A 17788-nucleotide genomic window follows, 5' to 3' on the forward strand; every position below is an offset into this window, starting at 1 on the left:
GGTACTTGGCTTATTTAATATAGAAATCAAATTACGGTTGAAGGCATTTAAGTAATGGCTTAAAAAACTGTGCTGTTGAGTATAGCCAAACAAGTTGCTGTACTTACTTGTAATTGCCAGTATTCTCTTATTTGATGTTTAATTTGTCAAATTTATTTTTGTAAAATTGTCCCTTACAGGTCCTGAAAAGCCTTTCTCGTTTTGACTGGAGACTACAACATACAAAACCTGCCCTAAAGCATGAACCAAGATTGGGGTTTAATTTTGGTATGTGTTTTGTTCTGTCTTTGACTTTAAACATATTTGATATATATATATGTCTGGAATGTATTTGTAAATCGTCTTAGTAATGTCTGTCAATGATTAGAACCAGTTACCATCCACAGATTGTTCAGTCATACACAATTTTCTTGATCTCTTTTTTTTTTTTTCAGTGTAATATCCTACGTGGAGATCTGTGTTAGCAGCAAACATAAATACCTGTGCCTTTTTTTCTAAGTATGTAGCCCTAAATAGATAACAAATGTACTATTAGGTACAGTCTTCAAGTTAGAAATTTGAGTGTAAAAAACATGTTTTGAACACTTAGGTACACAGTGCTAGGTACCTGCTAATAAGCCAAAGCCTATTTGGGCCCTGATATATCTGAACTGCAGTTTTGATGCTAATGAATAGTTTAACGTTTTGGGATTGGGGAGTCATGTGGTATTGGAAGGAAAAGGAATAAGATCTCCCTTCCCCTTTGGTCTCTAAAATGAAGATCCTGAGCAAAAATAATAATAATAATTCCTATTTTTAGCATCCTTGCCTCCTAAAATGCTTCTTGCTTCAAAATTATTACCTTTCCTTTAGTTACAAATCCATTTTCTCTGGTTTCTTGGTCTCAGAAAATAGTTACAAGGGAGCTCAGATAATTAACTCGTACCCAGATACAAATAACAGGTTATCATTTTTGTTTTTTATTTTATTTTTTTAAGATTGTTAGTTTCCTTACAGTTTTTTAAAGAGAATTAAATGAAAAATTTTAGGCCATATAAGGATAGCAGTTTGGGGCATTGGATTTTCTCTTATTAATATAGGTTAGGTACAATTGCTATTTAGTTTCGGTTTGCCCACATACAGATTCATAATAGTAGGAAACCAGCAGGAGAGGGACACCTTGTGGCTCAGTGGTTGAGCAACTGCCTTTGGCTCCGTCCCTGATCGTCCCTGATCCCGGGGTCCTGGGATGGAGCCCTATAACAGGCTCCCTACAGGGAGTCTGCTTCTCCTGCTGCCTGTCTCTCTCATGAATAGATCAAATCTTTAAAAAAAATAAAAAATAAAAAAAATAAAAGCCAGCAGGAGAAATCTGTGCTAGTTTGCTGAGTAACAAGATGATCTAGATACAAGTGTTGAGGAGGGAGGTTGTAAAGCTTAAAAGGACTAGAAGAAGTAACATCTCTGAGCAGTTGTATATTGCTCTTTTTCTAAAATGAAGATAATATCTGCCACATAGGATTTATTTGAAGAATAATGACGTATGTAAAGTCCTTAGTATACAGTGGCTGGATTTAAATAGTTTCTCAATAAATAGTACAAACCAGGTACCTGCCTTCCCTGTCCTTTACTCACCCACAACCTTGGTATCTGCTGGTCCCAATATTAGAAGTAAATTCTGATGTAGTGAACCATGACTAAGACTCTTAAATATATGTAAGTATATAATGTTAGGGACGCCTGGGTGGCTCGGTGCTTGAGTATCTGCTTTTGGCTCTGGGCGTGACCCCAGAGTCCTGGATTGAGTCCCACATCGGGCTCCCTGCATGGAGCCTGCTTCTCCCTCTGCCTGTGTCTCTGCCTCTCTCTCTCTCTCTCTGTGTGACTATCATAAATAAATAAAAAAATTTAAAAAAAAAAGTATACAGTGTTAATTCATTTTAAGACTATCATTTTCTCATTCTGGGCTCTTGTTTCCTTATCAATAAAATGGGAGATTGGATTTTAGGCTGTTTGATTCAAAACCAAAATTCTCATGTCTTTTACATTTTCTTACATCCCCATACAAGTAATTATTATAGTCATCAGTATGCTTGCTCATTCTTGTCTCTTTGCTTTTGCTCTTATTTTTCTTGCCCAGAATACCCTATGTCTCTCTCTCTCTCTCTGTTTTTTTTTTAAAGATTTTATTTATTTATTAGAGAGAGAGAGAGAGGGAGAGAGAGAAAGGCAGGCTCCATGCAGGGAGCCTGTTGTGGGACTCGATCCCGCGTCTCCGGGATCAGGCCCTGGGCTGAAGGTGGCGCTAAACTGCTGAGCCACCTGGGCCGCCCAGCCTTTATCTCTTTTAAAATCTTACATATCCTTGGACGTTGTACACAACCACATTTAAACCTTGAGGTAGTGTGGATTTGAAAAAATCCAAGCGATCAGCTCCTGTCCTCAGGCCAGCCAGCATATTCATTTCATTAGTGTTATAACAACAGAACCTCATATTTTATGTAATTGAATTAGTTTTATGTTATAGTTAACTTTTGAGAAACCCTCCCACCACTTTTACCATTTGCTTTGTGCTAATATATAACCTTAAAGTATTAATTTATACCCTTTAAATCTGAGTTTAAAGGAAGAGTGTAATTGTATTGGTATTCTTACATGATATTTTGGAGCAGGTTTTATTGGTTTATGGTCATTAAGCATGTCTCATCTCCCTAGTTAGACTGATTCTTGAGGTCAGGGAATGTCTTATACATTAGTTTCATTTCAGTATTAGTAAACATTTGATAAATCTGTATAGGAACTAGTAACAAGTAAAAACAAATTTTTTTTACTCTCATCAGTTGGAAGAGAAAAACAAGTTTATATCTGTTACTCACTTGTAAAAGCTAGAAATCTTCCCTACCTCCTTCTTGTACTTGTATTGACATGGGTTTACTTATATTTGTACAGTGGAATCTTGCTAGTCCAAAAGTGTGTTGCGGTCTTTGCACTTTGCAGAAAGTACACTTCGTGGACTTTCTGATTAATCAAGAGTCAAAGACTCCATTATAAATTTTCACATATTGAGTTCATGGGACTTTACTCTTCATCTTCAGCTCATTGTCTTGTTTTAATGTTTTCTAAATGACTTTCTCTTAGAGTTCACTGAACAGCAAAAAGAGTTTCAAGCTACTGCTCGTAAATTTGCCAGGGAAGAAATAATCCCCGTTGCTGCAGAATATGATAAAACTGGCGAGGTAGGTGTATGCATATTAAAGGAGAAAAAGTTTTTTACATTTTTTATAAGATTATATAATCAAACTATGTAGATTTTAATATAACTTGTTTTTTTGTTTTTAACTTTTTCTTTTAGTACCCTGTCCCCCTAATTAAAAGAGCATGGGAACTTGGTTTAATGAATACACATATTCCAGAGAGTTGTGGTAAGCTTTCATGACATTTTTAATCCTAGAATAAGTATGAACAGGGAAAATGGTAAGACTATTCATTCTTTCAAATATTGGATGCCATTTATATTTCACTTATGATTTAGGGCCTCTACTTTTATTTTCCTGTTCAGACTTCAGTAGTTGCCTACTTTTAGAAACATTGTATTAACACTTAGAGCATTTTTCATTTTAACTGGTTTCAACCTTAACTTCATCTTAGACATTGTTAATTTCTCTTTGGTCAGTTTGTTACATTTTGATTCTACCTTTGATTTTGCATTTTATTAAGACTTTTTTTTCTGTGACATTGTCACTTCTTCAGGTGAAAAAAGTCAAAGTTGAATCAAATTTTTACAATATCAAGTTGAAACAGGAAGACAGGTTCAGATTACAAATAGAAACATTTTTGAAGGACGCCTGGATGGCTCAGTGGTTGAGCGTCTGCCTTCGGCTCAGGGCGTGATCCTGGAATTCCAGGATTGAGTCCCATGTCGGGCTCCCTGTATGGAGCCTGGTTCTCCCTCTGCCTGTGTCTTTGCCTTTCTTTCTCTTTGTCGTTCATGAATAAATAAATAAAATTTAAAAAAAAAAAACATTTTTGAAATATTTAAAACTTATATTAGAGAAGTATAATTTGTTACTGTGCTAACCAGAACACTTTTTTAGTTTCTTATTAGTTAAAATAGTTCACCTTTATTTCTGACAAGATATACTACATATTATAATGGATCTTAAAATATTTTGATACTATAGGAGGTCTTGGACTTGGAACTTTTGATGCTTGTTTAATTACTGAAGAATTGGCTTATGGATGCACTGGGGTTCAGACAGCTATTGAAGCAAATTCTTTGGGGGTAAGTTTTTTAGAAAATAATTAGTTATTAGAAAATTAATAGTTAACTGAGCCGTTAATGGGATAGTAGATTAGGTTAAGTTGGTGCAACACAATTTTCTTTAAAAGGAATAAAGAGGGGGTGGCCTGGGTGTCACAGTTGGCTAAGTGTCTGCCCTCAGCTCAGGTCATGATTCCAAAGTCCTGGGATTGAGTCCATCAGGCTCCCTGCTCAGTGGGCAGCCTGCTTCTTCCTCTCCCACTCCCCCTGCTTGTGCTTGTGAACACTCTCTCTCTCTCTCTCTGTGTGTCAAGTAAATAAATAAAATCTTAAAAAGTAAATGGGTAAGTAGATAGATACAAAAAAAGAAAAAAACACGAGATTCTGCATTGAAGCCTAGAGCTCTTCTTATTGCCTGAGTTGATCATTCTGGCCCTGTTGTCTCCAGTAATTGGAGTTCTAGCTAGCCTTGTAGGGACACTATACTTTGGCTGCTGCTTTAGTGGCATTTCTTAGGTATAGGCAAGGCCAAAAACTAGCATTCAGGAAAGAAGGATCGGGATGGCTTGCTGCCACTGCTGGCAATGCTGAATTTATTGAGCAGTTCTTAAGAGGTTTGATCATATATACCACATCATTTATCCTAAATTTAATTTTTAGTGCATATTACTGCAGTGGATTTTTACGTATTATATTACCAAATAGTCCTATATATAACTTAATTTTTGAAAATACTGGGTTCACAGATTTATTTCCTCATGGTTTTAGCTCTCTTAAAGGAAGAGTAAAGGCCAGTTCTTTGGACTTAGTCTTTGGGAGTGGGGGGAGTAGTTCTCTTGTTTTGTTTGAATTATAGTATCTCTGAATTTACATACCTAATAAAAATATCTTGCCTTTTTTCAATGTCGCTTTTCTTTTTGGTAGCAAATGCCTCTAATTATTGCTGGAAATGATCAACAACAAAAGAAGTATTTGGGGAGACTGACCGAGGAGCCATTGATGTGTGTGAGTATGTGCGGCTGCTGCTTGGAAAGAAGGATGCTTTTTCTCCTTTCCAATACAAATGTGTACACTGGGCTGTGACATATTAAGACAAAAGTTAGCAATATATTTAGGTATGATGATGTTTCTGGGTTACCAGGTAAGTGTCTTAATAATCTCCTAGCTTATTTCCAGGAAAGAAATATCTGCTTAATGGAGCACTCTGCAGGCAGTTCAGGAACTGCATGATTGTGTCAGGAAGTTCAGATTGAATGTATGACAATAGTCTTTGAACTACTAGTCTTTTGAACTAATAAGAAATTAATGTGACTGAAAAGTTATTTTATTTGTTGAATGACTGAATGACTTGGGAAGAATATTTATAGAATTTATTTATTTAATTTCCTGAGCACTACTCAACAAAAGTTTAAATTGGATTTAAAAAAATATTTATATGGGCTCCTGCCTGGCAGTCAGTAGAGCATGTGACTCTTGATCTCAGGGTCATGAGTTTAAGTCCCATGTTGGGCATGGAACCTATTTAAAAAAGGAAAAAAGATAATTATAATATATACAAACACATGTTCTCAAAGTGTTTTTACATAAAGACTTTGACTTCTTTTGTTTATGAGTTGAACAGATTTCAATTTGGGGTGTGATTGTGATACCAAAATATAGTAAATTGTTAGTTTTGAGCTAATTGTGAAAATTGGTCTGCAAAAATAGAAGGTAATAGTTAAAAATAACATTTCTTATTTCAGGTACTGAAATTTTAGGCAAACTGCTTAATAAAAACATTTATATAGATTTCTTTGTTAATGGTCACTTTTCAACAAATTTGTTTAGTAGGTTAATTCTCAATATTGTCTAAGAATTATGTGACACATTTAGATTGTTTTCCTATAGCTTGTATAATACTGAAAATAGGCTAAAAAATTTTAGCTTAGAGATTCTTAGGAGAACCTACCTTAATGCACTGAAAAGAATATCTATAATTATTGCTTCGAAGTATGTATTTCTAAGATAAAAGTCTTTTAAAATAGTTCAAGTATTTTAAACATTTTTGACTGTTTCGTGTTATCAGTACCTTCAGTATATATAAAAATAAATTTACTGTAGTCCCTAAGTTATTCTAACTTGTGAATTAATAAAGGTTTACTATATATTTTCTCCCTTCTAGTGCATAATAGTAGTAAATGTACCCAAAATATGAAGTCAGGGATGAAAATGAAAACATTCAATAGATATATTTGTCTTGATTAATTTACAGTTTTACTTAACTCCAATAAATACTTATAAAATCATACTACATATAGTGTTTTATTTAAACTTTAAAAAAATGATATTTTTAATTTTTCTGATTGTAAAAACATCTATATAATCCCTCAGATATGAAGTTAACTGATTTTACTAACTGTTTTACTACCTTTGCTGTCAGATTTTGTATGTGTGTGACCTTAGGTGGGCATGAACCACACTGTCAGATTTTTTAATACATATAAATGTGTTTTTAACAGAGTCATATTATATATGCAGTTTTATATCTTTTGTAACATGACCGTTTTCTTACACACTTTTTTAAATACTGCAATATTTTAAAAAATAAATTTTATTATGATATTATTACATAATATGTTATCTAATGGAATACTGTGCAATAAATTATTTCACTATTATCTATTGTTAGATACTTAAATTCCTTAGGTTTTTGCTTTTAAAGATAATCTCATGGTAAAAATTATTGCGAAAAGTTGATACAAGGTTTCGGATTTGGGGCGCCTGACTGTCCCAGTTGGTTAAGTGTCCACTCTTGATCTTAGCTCAGATCTTGATCTTAAAAAGAAAGAAGGTGTTAGATTTAACTTTGCAGTACAGACACACTGTCATTGCATATTTGTAAGATGTGATCTCTTGCCTGATCATGCAGATACACTCTGGATATACATCCTCAAGTATGCTGAGGAAGTGAGAACGGAGATAAATAAGGGCACTGTAATTATTTTTTAATACTATGTAATATAAAAATAAATAAATTAAAAAAGTACTATGTAATACAAGAAAAGTTTCCAAAAATCAAAACTAATTATGTTTTTGTGTATATATTATATAAAATATTAAAATAACGCATTAGAAATCATATGTCTTTTTTAAAAATTGAACTAAATCTTTTAAATATATACCTAAAATATATGCAGTGTCAGACAGGAACAAGCATTAGAGTTTTTGGGCAAGCTTGTTATGGGCAAGACTTTAGTATACTTATTTGTCTAAACATGGTCTTAAAACCCCGAAGTCTGGGCAGCCCTGGTGGCTCAGTGGTTTAGTGCTGCCTTCAGCCCAGGGCCTGATCCTGGAGACCTGGGATCGAGTCCCACATTGGTCTCCGTGCATGGAGCCTGCTCCTCCCTCTGCCTCTGCCTGTGTCTGTCTCTCTCTCTCTCTCTCTCTCTGTCTCTCATGAATAAATAAATAAATAAAATCTTAAAAAAAAAAAAAGTCTCTGTAAAAAGGCTAATAATGATGAAGAAAACTCTTATCATAAAACAATGCCTTTCCCGTGGAGCTACAAGGTAGCTGGAATTAACTGAAACAACACTGATCCTAGCTTTCAAGTCTTGGCTCAGCCATATGATAGCAGTGTGATCTCATAGTCACTTACCTTTAAAAGCTCTTCTGAAAATAGGGAGTATAATAGCTAACAGGGATATAGTAAAGGTAAAGCAAAATGCTTATTTTTTTTCTAAAGAATATCATCACATAGTGTCCTCTTCACCAACAAATTTCTCTCCTACCTAATGACCAGGAGAAACTTTGTTTCTCTTTAACTGTTACTCATTCATTCATTCAATATGTAAGCTGCCTGTTCTATACCAGACTTGAGCTTATAGGCACTTCACACCTATAAGTTGTACTTATAACTATTATTTTTTTGTTTTGGTAAGTTGAAGGCATAAGTTGAAAGCATAGAGCCAGTTTTACAGTCCAGTATTAATTATTTGAACCTCAAAGCATGTGTTGTATATTTTTTTTTCTGGTTTTATCTTTATTTTCACTTCACCCTAATTTTTATTTTAAAATTTTTATGTATTTATTCATGAGAGAGAGAGAGAGATGCAGAGACACAGGCAGAGGGAGAAGCAGGCTTCATGTGGGGAGCCTGATGTGGGACTCGATCCTGGGACTCAGGGATCATTCCCTGAGCCAAAGGCGGATGCTCAACCACTGAGCCACCCAGGCATCCCTAACCCTGATTTTTTAAACAACATGTATTATATAAACTATCTCACATCACTTTAGATATAAGGGCAAAAAATTTTTTTTACTAGAACATAATGGAGAGCTTCTTTACAAACTATACAAATGTAAAGTGGTGGTATTATCACTAGTATATACTATGCTCATTATTTCAAATATTTGAATACTGTGTACCAGGGAATAAAATAGTGAATAAAACTGAGATCCTTCTTACAAGAAGTTAACAATCTGATAGACTCTCAGATCCTCACCCACAAAGTATTAACTTACTATGCATAGAGGTATGTAAATAAGTAAATTATTCATAAATAAGTGATTATGCATTAAAATGTTACTAATTTACTTGATTTTCTAGTTTGCATGGAAACATTTAGATGTTGTAAGTCAAACTAGTTAGAATACCGAAGATGACAAATGCCAGAAACATTGATTGTTTTCTTAAACACTGATAGGCACTAGGGATACCAAATGGAGTACATCTCATTCCTGCCCTCAGGAAGCTCTGATACAGCGTAAGGGAGAAACACATGAACGACAGTAGTACTGTATATAATACGTATGGTGTGATAAAGAAGAAAACAAGCTGCAGTGGAAGCAAAAAAGGTTTCTGCTGAAAGAGCATTTATAATGCTAATTTTAATTACTAGGAAACAAACAAGAAGACAAGACCAACTGAGAAACTATCTGTGATAAGGCATCTTGTATAGAAACAGCTCTAAAAACTTTGCTTAGGGGGCACCCGAGTGGCTCAGTTGATTAAGCGTCTGCCTTCGGGTTGGGTCATGATCCCAGAGTCCTGGGATTGAGCCCCACATTGGGCTCCCTGCTCGGCGGAGGCTACTTCTCTCTTTCTCTCCTGCTCCCCCTGCTTGTGCACACTGTCTCTTTCTCTCTCTGTCAAGTAAAAAAAAAATCTTTAAAAAAAATTAAAACAAACACTTCACCTAATTATAAAGTAGGAAATGTCTAATAGCGTATTTCAGAAAAGAAAATTCCCTGAGGTGGTTAAAATAAAATTTTACAGAGTTATCTTTTCTAGACAGTTCATTTGTACAATACCTTTTTTTGTTGTTATAATGCTAAAAATATCTTTAAATCAGTAGATAGGAGAGTAATCTAGTTAACTCATGTGACACCTGAATCACCTCTATAGTACCCCTGTCGAAAGGCCATCTAACTCATGTTTTCATGCTTGAGAGTCACACCCTCCTCAAGTAGCTCCATTTGGGAACATCTCTGACCATTAGAAAGCTCTGCTAGATTACATGGCCCTGAAGAAAAAGGTTCTGACATTTCTTTTATAACTTTGCCGTTTCTCACCATAGTAGGTACTCAATAAAAGTTTCAATGATTTCACTGTAGTTCTATCATTTCAAATTCTCTCCCTTGGCTATATAGCCCTTGAAATATTTGAATATAGCTATCATGTGGATCTTATCTTTTCTAAACTATTTATCCCCAATCTTTTTCATTTTTCTTCATACAGTAAAGTCCCATAACCTGAGTAACCACACTCTGAAATACAGAGCTCAATCTGGTACCCCAGCATGAACCGATGCGTATAGAGTAAGAGTTCCATCACTCTTATTTTAGATTCTATACTTTTGTAAACATAGCTTATACCATTACCACTATTCACTTATTATATAAAGCTTACTCTTGACTTAAATGACGTAACCTTTTTCTCATCTGGTATTAAGGTTTAGTATATTCATTGGGTAGTCTTTTTTTTTTGTTTTTTTTTTTTTAATTTTTTTTTATTTATTTATGATAGTTACAGAGAGAGAGAGAGAGGCAGAGACACAGGCAGAGGGAGAAGCAGGCTCCATGCACCGGGAGCCCGATGTGGGATTCGATCCCGGGTCTCCAGGATCGCGCCCTGGGCCAAAGGCAGGCGCCAAACCGCTGCGCCACCCAGGGATCCCCATTGGGTAGTCTTTTAACTCCCATTTTAGCCTTGACTTCTCCCTTTAGCTTTACCCTTCTCTATGCACTTGCCTATTAAGACATGTTTTCTTTAGACTTAAATAGCTTAAACTAAATGTGTTGCAAACCAAATTATTTTCTCTCCACTCTTTAGAACTGCTTCTTTTCTAGGTTATCCCCAATTGGAAGTTGCCTAAAATAAAAAAAAAAAAAAAATGAGTCATCGTAACATCCTCTCTAGCTCCCCAAGATCCTGTTTAGTCTTCATGTCCTATGGATTTCACACCACAGTTCTCAACTCCATTTTTGCTCATCTTCTGTCTTAGTTTAAGGTTTCTTTATTTCCTGCCTGTGCTATTGCAAAGCCTCCTAATCGGTGTCCCTAACTCCAGTCTTTTGTAGTCCCCCTTAAATCCACCTGTTATATAAAAGTTTCTTAATAATAAACTATCTAAAATGTAAATGTGTAACTATCACACTCCTGTATTTAAAGAAACATTCAGTGATTCCATTTCATTAATAGCAGTAATGTCTTATATAGTTTTTTAGTTTGTGAACCATGTTAGAATCTGACTTGCCCAGAAACATACATATACTCCTCACCTGTGTGCCCTAGGGCATTCTGGAGTCCCCTGAAACCCATGTATTTGATTCATTAAAGAGGTTCCATTGCACAATAGAAAGTGTTCAGTGTGTTTTTGTTGAGTACATAAAAGTATACTCTCTCAGCATGGCATACACATCAGCCTCCATCACTAGGTCCTTTCCTGCCTTTTTAGCCTCTTTCCATGGCTTTCAATTTCACACTTTTATTATTTTTTTTTAGTAGACTCCATGCTCAACATGGAACTTGAACTCAAGACCTCAGGATCAAGAGTTGCAGGCTCAACTGGTTGAGCCAGACAGTTGCCCCCTTTTTTCTTTTTTTTTTTTTTAAGTAGGCTCCACGCCCAACTCAAAACCATGAAACGAGCTGTTTCACACTTTACATTCCAGTATGGAACTGTTAGTAGTTTCTCCTATACAACAGTTGTTGCATTCTTCTGTGCCTTAGATCTGCTTGCCTCTCTTTATCCTTTAACATTTATCTTTTCCAGTAAGTTTTACTTATTCCTCCTCTTTTCCCTCTTCACCACTCATCACCTCTCACCTACCTACAGGCCCAAGTAATCATTTCTAATGTATCTATGTACCCTTACTACTTTGAGTTAAAATTAACTGTTAGGATTTCTCTCTTCCTTGGACTATGAGTACCTTAAGGACAAGGAACTTGTATCTTTAAGGCCTTTTTTATCAATTAGTGCCTGTCACTCATTAAACTTGAATGAACTACCTTTTGCCTTCCACCACCCCCTTTATACATCACTGCTTACATCTTGTCACTCCTCTGTTTAAGGGCTTTAAGAAGCTCCCCACTTTCTACTACATAAAATTTTAACTTCTTAGCATGATATAAAGAGTTCTTTGGTGGGGTGCCTGAGTGGCTGAATTGGCTAAGCCTCTGACTCTTGATTTTGGCTCAGGTCATGATCTCAGGGTTGTGAAATCGAGCCCTGTGTCCAGCTCAGCTCAGCATGGAGCCTGCTTAAGATTTTTTCCCTCTGCCCCCTCCCTCATTTGTGTGCTTGGGCTCCCTCTCAAAAATAATTTAATTAAAAAAAATAAAAAAAAAGAAGGCTCTCTCTCAAAAAATAATTTAATTTTTTAAAAAAAGAGTTATTTGTCATTTATTTCCTCCCTTTCTTTCCAGACTCATTTCCTATCTTATCCCTTCCTTGCATACAGTTTACACGTTATGGAGCTCTGCTGCTTTGGAATTACAACTGCTATGTAACCTTACATTTATCTCAGTGTCATTTGCAAATGTTACTCTGCCTGGAATACACATTCCTTCTTTATCCCCAAAGAATTCCTTTTCCTTTTTGAGACTTGATTTGATCATCACCTTCAGGAAGCTTTTCCTGACACCCTAAAGCTAAACTAGTTTTGCAAGATCATTGTGTAAGACCTTAGTACTTAGATATATAATTACAGTATAGTTAGTATTCATCTCCACTGTTGTGGAATTCTTGAAGGTAGGATGTCTTTTAGCTTTTTTTCCATCTGCTGGTTCATAACCTGGTACATAGTAGATACTAAATAAACTTATGAATGATTTTTACTTAGTTGAAGATAGCTGACATTTTAATTGCTATGGTTTATTGATATCCTACATCTAGTTTTATTTATTTATTTTTAAGATTTTATTTATTTGAGAAAGAGAGAACATGAGCAGTGAGGAGGAGGCAGAGGGAGAGGGAGAAGCAGATTCCCCAGTGAGCAGGAAAGCCCAACGAGGATGTGAGGCTGGACCCCAGGATCATGGTCTGTGCCAAAGGCAGACACTTAACCGACTGAGCCACCCAAGTGCCCCCTACATCTAGTTTTATATATTTAATGTTTCTACATTTAAACAGTTTATTTGATTCTCTGAGAACATTTTATTTTTAGATACTTAAAAATATTTAAAATACTGGCTTAAAAAATAAAACACATTCCTGGTTCTAAACATTCATAATTTAGTAATAAAATTTAAATTATTTGTATTGTTTCCATATATTTAAGGCTTACTGTGTAACAGAACCTGGAGCTGGCTCTGATGTAGCTGGTATAAAGACCAAAGCAGAAAAGAAAGGAGATGAGTATATTATTAATGGTCAGAAGATGTGGATAACCAATGGAGGAAAAGCTAATTGGTATGTTGTTTAAAACATCTCTGTGTCGTGCTTGTTAATTATTTCATCTCCTTCTCTCCTTTGTTAAAGCACCAGACTTAAGGTAAGTTCTATTCATGGAACTGGAATGTGCATGAGAGATCATAAATAGTTATTTTTAGAAACTTATTAAGCTCTGAATTATTTCTTCAGACTGAATCTTCAGAAGTCTAATTTGTAAAAGAAAATAGAACAAAAACACTTGCTGTGGTTGAATGTGATTAGGAAAGCCAGAGCTCCACTACTTGGCTCACTGTCTCTGCTGTCTATATCCTCAGACCAGCACCTGCTTAGAACTGTTCTCCAAAGACTGAGGAAAAAGGAAAACTCTTGGTAGAGTACACTGCTCTGAGTCTAAACAATAAGCCAAGACAGTCTTAAAACTCAGATTATCTTTTAGAAAAAAGACAGAATATTATTTTAGTAAAATCTAAAGGTCCAAACCGTTAGATATAAATCCCAAAATAATGACATGAAGTTTGACAAAGGACCATAAAATAACCTTCATGAATGTAAAATGTTGAAGAATCCATATATACCATCATTTGTAGAAAAAAAGATGGAGAAAATAAAAGGGATACCTGTAGATTCAGCAGTAATCAACCGGGTGACGTATTGTCTTTAAGAAGCTACTGTAATTTCTTGCTGAAATGAAAATAGCACAAATGGAGGAAGAATCGTAATAGTTCTAAGACATACATTGACAAAATGGAATAAATTCAGAAACAAGTAAGTATCCTTCATTAGAAAGAGTCTGGAGGCCTGTGAAGAGTAAAGGAATTAAGTTTGGTTATTTTGGAAGAATTTTGAAAGTTTTGAAAAAAGTCACACAGAAGAGCAGGCTTGTACCTTTGCATCAGGAAGCCAGTTCAGAATTAACGGGTCAAAGTTAGAAAAATGTAGACTATAGTTCAGCATAAGGTTAAGCTTTCCAACGACAGTGCTGTCCAACGTGTGTTAAGTTGTCATGGAAAATAATATATGTACTCATCATATAAGTAATAAGGACTGTCTGGTGATTGGATGATGAACTGCATGGGCTATCTTTCATTGTCTGCAAAAATTCTGATTCCATATCCATTTGTGTGCTCTGCAGTCCAGTTTTTCTGGCAATTAAAGTATTATTTCTGAGATTGAGCCTACCTGGAAATTGTATATTTTAAACATACCTAGCAACCCCTTTATGACTGTCTAGTATTAAGGAGGGCTAGATCATATCTTTAAGTAATAATATCAGAAAGTAAGAGAAAAATGAAGGAACTATTTAACAAGTTGAGAGAAATCGAACAGTGCAATTAGGAGTTTTCATGATTTTAAGAACTCGTTAAGCATAACTCCACATGTAGTAAGACAAATTAGGTAACATGAAACTAGAAAACAGTTTTTACTATTTTTTTTACTATTGTCAAGTAAGATTATAGAGTGAATGACAATTTATTAGTGTTAAGAATAGAAAATAAATTGCTTAAGGAATTTTTAAAAACTCCTCCTGTATCAGGCTACTTAGAACATGGGTTCCATTTAGATGTTTTTGCATATCTCATGTTTCATTTAAAAATCTCTCTGGGAAAAATTCTGGAGTGAAAACCTAGCAAATATTCATAATAATCTAGCTATAACAAAAAAAAAAACACTAATTTTACTGCAAAAAGAGGACAGTATGTAGAATATAGGGGCCTTTGTCTCATACATTATTCCTTTCACAGGCAGCCCTAATTGTTGTCCTTTTTCAGATAACTTATCCCTTAAAGAATCCAGTTAGTTTTGGGAAAGAACAATTGTCATTTCCAATGGCACATCCTTTCCTTTTATGTTGTGTAATCTTGATACAAGGAATGTTTACTTAACAACTACTACTAACCAGCAGTTAAAGACCATATTAGTTAAGAAGTTGACCTGGGCTAAAACACTAGCTCCGCCGTATCCTAAGTATGCGACTTGGGCAAGCTCTTGAGCCTCTCCGATCGTTCATTTCCTCACCTGCAAAATGGGATAGCCATCACCATGTTTTACCTTTTGATGTCATTATCTTTGTCATCATGTCTATATTATATATATATATATATATATTAGGTATTTCTTATTGGCTCGTTCTGATCCTGATCCAAAGACTCCTGCTGGTAAAGCCTTCACTGGATTTATTGTGGAAGCAGATACCCCAGGAGTGCAGATTGGAAGAAAGGTAAAGTGTATGTTTATCAGTGATTAAGGCCTCAAAAACTATTTTAAGTACACATTTCAAAATTACTGTTCCAGTTTCTGTTATTGAAAAAACATTTTATTTGTAGTAAGTATAAAAATAAAACTTTTTTTCTTTTTTAAGTTTTTATTTTAATTCCAGTTAACATACAGTGTTTTTAGTTTCAGGTGTACAATACGGTGATGCAGTACTTCCACACATCACTCTGCTCATGTGCTCATCAGGAAAAGTGCATTCCTTTTTTTTTTTAGATTTTATTTATTCATGAGAAACACAGAGAGAGAGAGAGAGAGGCAGAGACAAAGGCAGAGGGAGAAGCAGGCTCCATGCAGGGAGCCCGATGTGGGACTCGATCCCGGAACCCCAGGATCATGCCTGGAGCGACCCAGGCGTCCCAAGGACAAGTGCATTCCTTAATCCCCATCACCTCTATAACCTGTCCCTAAAAATAGAGCTATGTTTTGATGTTATCAGGTGAAATAGTCTGTTTTTTAAGTTGAAGATTTTATTGAGAATAATCCTTCTGATTCATTATTTGAAAAAGGGGCTGTTCATTCATGGTACCAGACTATAAAGAATGCTAATAACACCTGTTAATAGACTAAGGGTGGCATAACTTGACCTGGAAATGCTGATTTGAATTGAGGGATAATGAAACAGAAATCAATGAAACTGTCATTTATGTGGCCTCCCCAATAATAGAGTTTTAGATATTTCAGAAGACTTTTCCACTCTTTTTCCTTCCTCACAGTAGCCTTTCAGGTAGGATAACTGGCATTATGCCCTTTGTACTGATTAAAATAATACCCCAGATCCGATAACAAAGCTAAGAGAAGGGATCCCTGGGTGGCGCAGCAGTTTAGCGCCTGACTTTGGCCCAGGGCGCGATCCTGGAGACCCGGGATCGAATCCCACGTTGGGCTCCCAGTACATGGAGCCTGCTTCTCCCTCTGCCTGTGTCTCTGCCTCTCTCTCTCTCTCTCTGTGTGACTATCATAAATAAATAAAAATTTAAAAAAAAAAACTTTAAAATTTAAAAAAAAAAAAAAAAACAAAGCTAAGAGAAAAATCTGTGCCTGGGGAAAGTATGGAAATGGTAAAGTGCCTTGAATGTGGGAAGGTGAGAAATTTTATTTAAATAAGAAAAGGTAACAAATTTGAGAATAGTTGTAATTTGAATGTGTGAAGATAATTTAGCAGTAGTATTTAAAGTAGACTAAAGAGAAGAGTTTAAAATTTAAATCAAAGAAGGAAATGAAGTCATTCTAGTGAGAGCAAAGGAAATAGGATTAAGATTATAACTGAGAATAGGAAGAGGAAACTCAATTTCACAACTGTAAAACTCTTATTTGCAAAATGAATTTTTAAAAATACCTATTAATGACCAAATGATGTCTATACTGAAGGAAAAGGAGATGGGACACCTGGGTGGCTCTGCGGTTGAGTGTCTGCCTTCAGGCTCAGGGCCTGATCCTGGAGACCCGGGATCAGGTCCCACTTCGGGCTCCCTGCATGGGCTTGTTTCTCCTTCTGCCTGTGTCTCTGCTTCTCCCTCTCTGTGGCTCTCATGAATAAATAAATAAAAATCTTTAAAAAAGAAAAATGAAGGGAAAGGAGAAATATGGAAGTTTCTTAAGAGTTACTGAAGGCTATGACTGTATTTTCTTCCTCCCAGATGGAGAATGAGACAGATTATCTGGTGAGATGTGAGATAACTAGACTAAGGGTGGCATAACCTGACCTGGAAATGCTAATTTGAATTGACAAATGTGGGCAGCCCTGGTGGCGCAGCGGTTTAGCGCCACCTTCAGCCCAGGGTGTGAAAGATTTAAAAAAAATGAATTAACAAATGTATGCAAACTTCTAAACCAGTCATGTGATTCATATGATCCTATTTTATTAAAAGCCATCAGAATCTGTTTTACTCAAGCCTCTTGAAAATGGAAGCATTTACTAGAGTATGTAAGCAGGGTTACTTCTCTTTTAGGTTATTGAGTATTAAAGGTGGAAGATATACACATTATTTCAGTGTGTTTACTGAATGTAAAAGTGAGATCCAAGTAGATTAGTTACGCAGTGTTACATACGTATAGGGAGAGTTGAGATCGCTACTAAAGTGTCCTAGGGACTTACCCAATATAGATATTAAAGGTAGACTACTTAATCAGTGAAATTCTAGTAAGGTTGGTATATATAAAAAAATATAAGTTGTAAGAATGGATATACTTCTTCCAAGCAAATTTTTTTAATTTACTTTTAAAGATCTTATTTATTTATTCATGAGAGACATAGAGATAGAGGGAGAAGCAGGCTTCCCATAGGGAGCCCGATGTGGGACTAGATCCCAGGACCCTGGGGATCACGATCTCAGCCTGAGGCAAACGCTCAACTACTGAGCCACTGAGTGCCCTTGTTTGCTTTCATTTATATTTA

The 17788-nt window shown here is 35.5% G+C and overlaps 1 protein-coding gene across 1 annotated transcript in view; it reads left to right on the top strand.

The window, feature by feature from the left end:
• ACADM (acyl-CoA dehydrogenase medium chain) overlaps positions 1-17788 on the top strand; it is a 30687-nt gene that overhangs the window by 3865 nt on the left and 9034 nt on the right. The window contains exons 2-8 of the mRNA XM_077905069.1: positions 180-267; positions 3118-3215; positions 3332-3401; positions 4161-4261; positions 5165-5245; positions 13007-13137; positions 15229-15337. Coding sequence (XP_077761195.1) covers positions 180-267; positions 3118-3215; positions 3332-3401; positions 4161-4261; positions 5165-5245; positions 13007-13137; positions 15229-15337 — 678 coding nt within the window. The remainder of the gene's footprint in view (positions 1-179; positions 268-3117; positions 3216-3331; positions 3402-4160; positions 4262-5164; positions 5246-13006; positions 13138-15228; positions 15338-17788) is intronic.

This window comes from Canis aureus, chromosome 8 (genome assembly GCF_053574225.1).
Source record: "Canis aureus isolate CA01 chromosome 8, VMU_Caureus_v.1.0, whole genome shotgun sequence".
Classification (NCBI taxonomy): domain Eukaryota; kingdom Metazoa; phylum Chordata; class Mammalia; order Carnivora; family Canidae; genus Canis; species Canis aureus.